Source organism: Drosophila yakuba, chromosome X (genome assembly GCF_016746365.2).
Source record: "Drosophila yakuba strain Tai18E2 chromosome X, Prin_Dyak_Tai18E2_2.1, whole genome shotgun sequence".
In the NCBI taxonomy this organism is placed as follows: Eukaryota; Metazoa; Arthropoda; class Insecta; order Diptera; family Drosophilidae; genus Drosophila; species Drosophila yakuba.
In genome coordinates this window covers 9,294,576-9,304,679 of record NC_052526.2, presented here as the reverse complement: position 1 = coordinate 9,304,679, position 10,104 = coordinate 9,294,576, and the positions used below count along the sequence as shown (strand labels likewise).

Sequence of the window (10,104 nt, the reverse complement as noted above, 5' to 3'; positions counted from 1 at the left end):
TATACAATAGAACAAAAATATATATGTGAGTGTTCTGTGTCTAATGGGTGTGTGTGTGTGTGTGTGTGCATGTGATTCGCAGAAGTGCTTACAAAAATGAAGGTTAATTACTCTATTAAAATGAACGATTTGAATTAATTGCTTAACTATTTAATTCCAGTTAGACTTTAGTAAATAACAAAATTAGTGACCTTTTTTTAAAAGTTTTTCTTTATTTGTTTTTTCTCTTTTTGCTATAAACTAAAAAATGTGTAAGAATAAAGTACAAAATCGTAAATGCATATTCGTAGTTCAATATGTGTTGTTACATAAATAATAAACATTGAAAAATGATTAAACGAGACAAACGTAATTACATAAACGCTTTGTATAACAAGAAATTAGGCTTGATTTCTTTTTGTGCACTGAAATTAATATAAAAATTCAAACGCAAGTGTGTTGGTTAGTGTGCGTGTGTGTGTGGGGTTTGGAAGAGCGCAAATTGCCGAAAAACAGTGTTGTAAAGTAATATACGACTATTTCGCAATATGACATATCAATTGATCGAGCACAACTTGATTTGGTAAAATAATCAAATATAAATAAATATAAAACGGGAAGAATTGGTCAACGTATTTAAATTTGTGCCCTATATGGCACGTTTCGGTAAAAACTAATCGTGTAACAATATTCAAAAGAAAACAAACAACAAAATAATCAGTTAGTACAAAAAAAAAATAAATGAATGGTAATTATATTTAATGTGCCTGGAAGTATGTAAGCTTTTTGTGTTTAGTAACTCGATCTGTGGCCTCAAAGAGCACTCTCCCTCTCTTTCCATTTGGCTTACTAGCTTAAAGTTTTGGCTTTAGTCGATAGGCAGTAGTTGTAGTTTGGACAGATGAAAAATCCATTAGCAGATAGAAATGTATAAGAAAGAGATGGAGAGAGACTACTTATACAGATCTCTACAACACTGTAAAATGATGCATACATATATGCCTGTACAACACTGTCTGGTATGTGTTTATTTAAAGAACTCTTTTTGTGTATAGCAAGTCTGCATGTATATAGTATATATAGCATAGTAAATAAATAGCTAACACTCTGCTTAAATGGTTTTCGTTTTAAAGTTATACAAATTTCACGTTGATTTCTTGTTATCGTTATCGGTTTTCGTTTTCGAGAGGAAAGGCCACAAAATGTTGCGTACGAAATGCATAACTTTAGCTGAGATTAACGTTGGTTTTTTTTGTGTTGTGTTCTATTTTTTGATTGTTACGCCGCCAAACATCACACACACACACTGGCACACCACACAGACGAGACAAGTGTATGTGTGTATTGCATGTGTGCATGTACATATACAAATATATATATATATATAGTATATGTATATATATAAATATAATATCGGAGTACATTTAGCTACGTTCGATTTCATTTCGAAACTTGAGTTTCTATCAAGTTCCTTCCGCTGTTTCCCCTCTTTCTCTCTCTAACAAATGCACGCTCCCTCTCTAGCAAACTATCGCCATCTTGTTTTTTCGCTTTCTGCCGTCTCTTTCTCAATTTGGTTGTCTATCCTTTTCTGTTTCTGTTTTTTTTTTGTTTGTTTTTGTTTTTGTATCGGTTACAATTCCTTTGCGCTGCGTTACGTTGTCATTGCCATTTCCTGGATATCCCATTCCATTAGGTTTCACGCCTTGGCCCCCGGAATCTTGGACAAAACCTTGGACAGATCCACTCCGGTAAGGGCGTTGATTGATGGCGGTAGCTGGGCCACCAAGCGGGTCACGTCATTGGTTATATTATCATTGCCGCCAATCAGGACAATCTCATCGGTCTTGGCCAGTGGTGCAGCCACTTCAGCGGCAATCTGTAATAGTTTTTAGAGAATTGTATTAAAGCAATTCCAAACTGAATGCATATGGAGGACTTACCTTGGGCAGCGACTCGAGCACAATGTTCATGATTGCAGCATCGCCGTACTGCTTGTACACGTGGGCCTTCATCCGCATGCGTTCCGCCTCCGCCTTGCCCACCAACTCGATGGCATGGGCCTCCGCCGATCCGATCTTACGGATGCGCTCCGCCTCGGCACGGGCACCCTCGATGGTCTGGCATCTGTGGAGGTTAGACGGGGTATTTAGTATGGATTTGGTTATAGGAATCTTACAAGTATTACTATCTTACTATTACATAAAGTCACAGAGCACCCTCTATAGTATAACTTTCCCAGCGCAATTGATATATTATTAATTATCACTTGTTGAGTGGAATAATTCGTGCTGAAACTGAGTTTATCTATAGGTAGATACAACCCACATACAAAGCTGCACTGTTCCCATAACAATTATATTTGTGTACACCAGATAAGGCAGCTATATATGGATTAATATAATATGAACTAGAGCAGAAATACACATAATAAAATATTTTGATTGAAATATCTAAAGCTAAAGAGCTCGCTTATCAAGGTAACTAATTATCGTGTGAATCAATTTGTGGAACTGTGGAACCTCTGCATTTAAGACCTAAAGAATTCGCGTTTTTGGCACTTTGGATTTTGGGTACTTACTGCTTGGCCTGCGCGAGGGTCTGGAGGCGGAAGGCCTCGGCCTCGGCGGGCAGCTTGACTGTGCCAGTGAGCTCGCGATCCTTGCGCTGCACTTCCTGCGACTCGATCTCGATCTGCTTGCGTCGCTCCACCACCTCGATTTGGATCTCCTCGTTACGGATGCGCTGGCGTATCTTGGCCGCCTGCAGTTCGTAGGCCAGCTGCGATTCGGCCTTGGCCGTATTGATCTCCTGATCGAAATTGGCCTTCTGCAGCTTGTACATCCTGGTGTTGTCCTCGATCTTTGTGTCCGTCGAATATTTCACATCCATGGCGCTCTTCTCGCACTCCGCCTCACGTATACCGGCATCTCGATTGGCCTCCGCCACGCCGGCATCGGCATCCCGCTTGACCACAGCGGTCTGGGCCTTGCCCAACGAGGCCAGATACTGCACATCATCGTAGACGTCCTTGATGGTGAACGATAGGATCTCGATGCCCATGCGACCCACGTCCGGTGCGGCCACCTCGCGCACCAAGGCAGCGAACTGGTCGCGGTCCTTGTATACCTCTTCTACTGTAAGCGTTCCTGCAAAGTTCACAAGCAAAGTAATCGAATATTAAGTGCACACAAAATTAGTTCCCGGTTAAGTTAGAGAAATTTTCGATTGAACTTTGAAGCTGGTGTTATACCATATCTCCAAAGTAGGTAGTCAACAATTTGATAGTCTTATAAAGGCAGACATGCGACTTGATATGCAATAAACACATCACGTTCTCGTAACGGAATTAAAATGTAGCAGCCTTGGAATGGCGAATATCAGGTCACGTACTTTTGTGTAAGGACACATTGCTACATTTCGCGAATTATATTTTAGGTGCTTTTATTTTGTTGATAAACAAATAAACATGATTTAAACACTTGCAAATGCGCTGTTGGCATGCCCCACAGATAGCAACCATTTCCATAATGATAATGAACGGACTAAATGGATTCTCATATTTACGTGGAAATGCAAGGGGAAATGGATTTTTTGTTTATTTTTTGTTTTGTGGGTGGCTCTTTCCACCGTTAATCGATGACCTTACCGCCTGACCACCAGCGAGGTAACGCCCACTATCAGGGCCACCTTAAAGACGCCCATCCAAACGGCGGACATGTCGTCGAACAACTGTTTCAATGGCCAACAAACGGGGCTCTACTTATTGGATTGGTATCTCTGTTCGCGCCACAATTCCACAATCCACTATCTAACCATCTATCTTGCTGGCTTTTAATTAAATCATTCCATGCTCTCTACTGTATTTGACGTCATTTGTCGCATTCTTATCGCTGGCGTTGATAAGACCTCTATGACGTCACTTCGTAACAAGAAAGGGGTATTAATCGGTTTGTAGTGGCGAACCAGCTGTTTTCCTTGCAGATGGGTGGTCCGAATAATAGCACCCACAATTATTGATATTATTTGTACGACTTTTAGCCTCCGACTGAGAACTATTCACACGCGATTGGAAAACACAAGCCGACAACCAAAGCGTTTCGCGATGCGCTTACAACTAACTGACAGGCAGCTCAAATCGCCCGGAGACTCGGACTTGGATTCGGAATGGTTATAGGTATGGGTATAAAGGCAGGGGCATGGGAATCGGTACCGGTGCTCGCAAAATAAAAATTGTAATCGCGCCGCCAAATGGAAACCGCCTTGAGGTCTCGAGCGTCTCGTGAACACATGTACATACATATGTACTATAGACTAAACTATAGTGAGCCATGTATAACGACTCGGGTTCGATGGGCCCATAAACCCTCGACTCGAGTTATGTTTAATTAAAAGCTGTAGATTGGCCATCAAGGTCGTGGACAAAGTCTAGGCAAATACTGTAGAACTGTGGTTAGCAGGGAAGGCGAGCTGTTCGATTAGAAGGTAATGTCAAAAACTTGCCCTTATATCGTTAACTAAATTAAGGAAAAGTATGTTCAATATCTAATACACTAATAACATGAACGATTGGTGGCAAATATAATTAGAACATAGTTTCTCAATTACACAGAAATCTCTCGTATATCTTAATAATAATGTATTCATAACACGTATCATATTTTGCACCCATTATTTAATACTACCTATAGACATTAACAGACTATAAAATGTGTATAAGACCGTATTTTTAAAACCGCTTTTTAGCTAGATATTACTGGAAACTTTTGGATATCAAGGAGGTAATATAAGTAAGAGCCAAAATTGTGTGCCAAGTAGGCCTGGACCTTCAATTCGCTACACATGTCAATGTCCTTGTATGGAGTGGTTCAGTCTCATTTTCCACTTCGATCAGAACGTACACCAAAAATAAAATCGCCTCACTCTAGCTTTCCGGATTTTCACAATTCTTTTGCTTTCTTTATGTGATAATCAATACACAAAATATTTTCAATTCAGTTTTTTGCCGATTTTGCAAGTTGATTTAACAACATACGAGTATATACAAAAGCAAAAAGGACACGATGTCCACACTGCGGCGATCACATGGCGGTGGTCGTGATTTTCTGCAAGAGAACAAGCTAAATGTGACCAGGATGGAGACCAATGGCCGGTGTCTAGCTGCGGCCAATGCCCGTCGTGTGCCCCTGTGGCGTCCAGTGGTGCTCCACTATTCGGAGAAGGTGCGTCCCCATGTCTACAGTACTAACCAGCGTCGTGCACGCCCGCTACACGGTGCCCATGAGTCTCCGCGTCTGCGAAGCGGTCTTGCCCAGCCATATGGATTCCAAAACGAGATGCGCCGCCGGTTGCCACCAAATCCGTGTGGTTGCGATGTGCCCACACGTAAGACGGAGGAGCGTAAGGAGCAGGAGCGCCTCCAGGGCGGTTGGGAGGATCAGCAAGTGAAGTTGCCAAGGAAATGCTGCACCGGTTGCAACTGCCTTCACGGCTATCCCAATACCAATCCATCTGATCAGAGTAACAAGGTGGAGGCGGTGTCACAGCATCAAGGTCAACAGTCGGAAATGGATGGCCCAATGCCAACCAAACAGGGCGAAGGTGATCAGGCGGATCGCGTTTCGGTATGCTCTCGCATGTCCCGAGTATCCCGGGCATCCCAGGCGTCTCGTCGATCCCAGGCAAAGTCCACCCAGGGCGAGGGAACCAACGATCCGGAGGCGCCCTTGAGTGCGCGCAGCGGTGCCTCCGCCAAGACCCTCAAATCCAAGCGATCCGTTTCCCAGGAGAGCGTACGCTCGAATGCCACCATCAAGTCGAACATCACTGTGGCCTCCAGGAGCACCACGGCCTCGAAACGATCTCACGTCAGTCGCAAGTCGCAGTTAATGGAGGTGATGCCGCCACCGACCCACTTGGAGGATCAGAGGCCCAAGGAGAGGGAGAGGGAGAGGGAGAAGGAGAAGGTGCCAACCGCCATTGAGGGCTACACACCGTTGACCGCCAGCGAGCGGCAGGCGGCTCTGCAGGATGCCCACATAAAGTACAGTAAGCTGGTCGAGGAATACAATCATATGCCCGTTTCGGAGCCAACTCTGCGCGTGCGCAATCGGAAAATCGCCATCGAGCGGCAGCTGGACGAGCTGGACTATGCCATCAATATGTTTGATCAGCCGCACATGGATATGTATTACAAGAAGTGATGTATCCACAGGGCATGTTTTACTCGTTTCAAAGATTGTTTGCCCATTTCCAAATTTAGTTGTTTTATGCCACAAAACCGAAAGCAAGTGATTCAGAACGATTGGAAAATTCACAATTGAATTGCTACTAAATGGAGCATTAAAATTGAACATGTCAATTGCAGCAAAAACCAAGTTCTACAAGAATTCAAAAATATCAAAATACCAAAAAAAACGTTTTGCCTCGCAAAAACTATGAAATAAAATGAAACTATAATGTGAAATTAGGGAAATAAAGAAGTTTAAGGGAGGAGAAAGTAAAGCCAAGGTTAATGGAATGGAATAGTTTGAAAATCAAATACAAAATAAACTTTAGAGCAATTAACCATATGCGTTTTATTAATAATTAATAATTAATAAACCATTAAACAAAAGATCTTCCAATGTGATGCCCAAAAGTATGCAAAAATCTTTCTGAACATATTATAGTAATATATGAATGAATTAAATAAATGGAAATCGTAGACGGTTTTGGATGTCCCACTTTATGATTTGTAGGCTTTGCACGAAGGTGACCCACAAAGTGCATACTGAAAGGGAAATTATATTTCGTATCGACTTTTTCCGCCCAATCTCTAATCTAGCAATATAGTTTTCCCAACGTAATATAGTTTTCATATAATTACTCTATGATCAGCCTGCACTTGAGTAAGTTACGATATGTTTTGCGGTTTGGTGACCCCGATACTCACCCAATATGGCTCTCAGATGTCCTTCGAGGGTCTGCAGGATCGTCTGCTTGATCTCCTTGACGCTCTTTCCGAGGAACTGCTCACTGGCGGTGCCTAGAAGCTCGTCGGCCTGATGGTGGAAATAATAAACATTCATCATCTGTACGTGTGTGTGTGTGTGTGAGTGTTTGTATGTGTGTGTGTGTGGGTGTCACCATGTCGGTGTGCATGTGTGTGAAGGCATTTTATAGGTTCGATTGATTGATTTTGTATATATATTTTTTGTTGTCAGTTTGAATCACAAATATTTGTTTTGTTTATTCATTATAAAGATGTACATGTATTTTTGTATTTTTTTAAAATATTTATACCCACACACACGCACATGCACACATGGACAGCGCAACAGAGAGAGATATATATATATATAAATATATGGATATATTTATAATATAGAGGTATATAGAGCGATACATGGAGTATAACGGTAACAGCAGCAACCAGAGCAGAGTAACGGTAGCAGTAACGGTAGAGGAGCAGTATTTTTTTGTGGTATTTTGTTTTGTTTTGTTTTTGGAGTAGAACAATTTAGATTTTAATGATATTTGTTGGTTGAATGCATGTGTGTGTGTTTATATTGATTGTGTGTTTGTTTTTGGTTTGGTTATAATTGTTGATTTCGTTTACAGTTACAGTTAGTTGCGGATTGGTTTTGGTTTTTTTTATTTGTTGATGAGTTGAACGTTGAACGATCGGTCGGCAGGGTTTTAGTCGATTTTATTTTTTTTTTTGGTGGTGGTGGTGAAAAGAAAGTAGAGAAAAAAGAGAGTAGAACACAGAGATCAACAAGGTTTCAATTTTGGATAATTTCTTTGTATTATTATTTTGCAGACTGTACTTTTCTTTCTCCTTCTTCTTCCTCCTCAGCTTCTGATGATGATGATTGAATGACTTCGATAAACGCAAAATGCATAAGAAAAACAAACAAGTATAGGCATAAATTCCAAAAGAAAGCACATGCATTTAATATTAATTAATGGATCATGATCACTTTGCGCTAGGCGTATGTGTGTGTGTGGATGCGTGTGTGTGTGGGTGGGTGGTTAGGGTGTTCGATAAGAAATGCAAATATATTTCGTATTTTATTGGTAGATGGACAAAAAACCAACATGAATCGAACCCAGGATGTAAAATTAAATAAATGCAATCATAAACATACCTCGTCGCTATGATAATCGGTTTGCTTATACGAAGATGACTGTAAAATCGAATGAAAATAATTAAGTAATGGAACAAAATTTTGAAACATGCTATTCTTTAGTCATTAAATCGATTAGAATTGCGATCAACTGGAAAGTGAAGTGCACTTTATGATGCTGCATTTACTGAAATTTGTGATCATACAATTGAAGTGTGTTCATATGATATCTATAAATGGAAAAATAGTTTTGAAGACAATTGGTACTATTACTTAGATAGTTTTAAGTTTTTTAAGAACTGGATAGTATCGTCCTGTGTATCCACAGGAATGAGTTGTAGATCATAAGATCCCGAAAACCTGTAAACAGATGTTTTAATAATCGAATGGCTAAGCCTCCGAATGATCACATATGCAAGTCTTAAATATTTTGACAAAAAACAGAAAACATAAACTTTTGTTGCAAAAGAAACCTATTAATAGATTAACTTATAGACAAAACAGAATAAAGTGATGTGAATGAAATCGAATTGTAAATAATACATGATATCGTCCGGATCACGAACATGTCTAAAAGTCAAGTAAAAAGTCGGTGTACAGTCACAGAACTGTCCAACACAGCCAGCAATCCAGACACAAATCTATTTTACAAATTCAACATAATGAAATATAATATTACGATTTTAAATCAAATCAAGAAATCAACGAGGAAACTAATCAATACCGAAAGTAATAAGTTTGTAACGAGTGCCGAAAACGGGAACAAACAGGCGGGGTGTTCGATGAGTTCTACGTGGAGATCTACGGCTATAACTAGGACTACGTGAGAAGATCGCCGGGATGGGTGATCGCAACTTACTTGGCGGTGGTCAGATTGAGAGCACTTGCTAGGCTAAATATGCATTCGATGTGAATGGAGATTAGGTTACTTGGGAATCGGGCGGGAAATGTATAAAACAAAGAGCCAAACATTTTTTTGGATTAAAAGAGGTTTAGAAAGGATCGATCATTCATGTATGTATGTATATATATGTATATATATAGATATGTATAAACGGGTGCAGGCAGGATAGCAACTCGCTACTTTCGGCACTCTAATTGGCTAAGTATATATATATTGGGACGTTAACAAACCAACAAATCTTGCATACTGAAGTCAAAAACTGAAATTCGGGCAAGCTTCAATCACTTTCGCTCAGATTTGGGGGTGCAGAAGAGAAAAGGGTGGCCAGAATACCCACAAACGAGCGGAGATCGGTTGAACTTAGCTATATGGCTATATGTAGCTACGGATCGTACCTTCATGATCTTGCATTGGGCCACTCCGGTCACCGTTAGGGGAACACCCTGAGACGTCTCCACGTTCTCGCACATCGGATTCAGGGTCATCACATTGAGGGACAGTCGCTGGACATCGGTCACCAGCCACCACGCCCACGCCCAGCCGCCCACAATCGTGCGCTTCTTGGTCGATCCACAGCAGCCACCTGGAAAAGTGATAATAGTTAATAATCAGTCTGATTGCAATTCCAGTTTTTTAGTAAATGTACAACAACAACTTTCTGTATGTAATGCTTTGCTTTCATATATTACGTTTGAAGTATGTATGTAACTTAAGAAAGAGTGAAGTAACCATTAGTTAGCATCTTTAGCATCTTCAACCATTTCTTTTTTTTTGTTGGGTATAAAGGTCCAACTTTTCCTTTGCCAACCACCCCGTTTGGCTGACGTCACACGCACACACAGTGACCCACAAAAAGGTGTTGCCACCAGGCACGCCACCTTTTGAAGATCGTGGAGCTTTTGGCATTTGGCCGGTCGGTCTGTTGTCCAAACAGTAAGAGTGAAAGCATTTCGCTGAACCGGGTGTTTCTTTCTGTTGGTATGTGTGCGTTGGCTACGTGCCGGCAAACACGTCACAAAGTCCGTAACTCCATTGATATACTATCTATGTACACACATGTCCAGCCAAAAAACAGGAAGTGTAATATTCATAGCTGCATTGTCCATTTAG

The 10,104-nt window shown here is 40.9% G+C and overlaps 2 protein-coding genes across 8 annotated transcripts in view; one reads left to right on the top strand and one right to left on the bottom strand.

Annotated features, from left to right (window-relative positions):
* Positions 1 to 106: 106 nt before the first annotated feature.
* LOC6524754 (flotillin-2) overlaps positions 107 to 10,104 on the bottom strand; it is a 90,723-nt gene continuing 80,725 nt past the window's right edge. Inside the window, exons 3-8 of one of the 7 annotated variants that reach the window (XM_039376193.2) lie at positions 9,390 to 9,577; positions 8,950 to 8,982; positions 6,914 to 7,052; positions 2,561 to 3,128; positions 1,923 to 2,106; positions 107 to 1,858 (exon numbers count right to left, since the gene is read on the bottom strand). In XM_039376193.2, the coding sequence (XP_039232127.1) occupies positions 1,679 to 1,858; positions 1,923 to 2,106; positions 2,561 to 3,128; positions 6,914 to 7,052; positions 8,950 to 8,982; positions 9,390 to 9,577 (1,292 nt within the window). In that variant the 3' untranslated portion in view covers positions 107 to 1,678. Of the gene's footprint in view, positions 1,859 to 1,922; positions 2,107 to 2,560; positions 3,129 to 3,372; positions 3,393 to 3,628; positions 4,088 to 6,913; positions 7,053 to 8,111; positions 8,151 to 8,949; positions 8,983 to 9,389; positions 9,578 to 10,104 lie in introns of those variants that run through there. The other 6 variants (XM_039376197.2, XM_002100562.4, XM_015190386.3 and 3 more) reach the window with 6 other exon arrangements.
* Positions 4,845 to 6,546, top strand: LOC6524769. The gene has a single exon (XM_002100577.2). It carries the CDS (start codon positions 5,043 to 5,045, stop codon positions 6,180 to 6,182), a length of 1,140 nt encoding a protein of 379 aa, XP_002100613.1. The 5' UTR covers positions 4,845 to 5,042; the 3' UTR covers positions 6,183 to 6,546.

Excerpts from the sequence above, each read along its gene's own strand:
- LOC6524769 (XM_002100577.2), top strand. The coding sequence starts at position 5,043 with ATGTCCACACTGCGGCGATCACATGGCGGTGGTCGTGATTTTCTGCAA.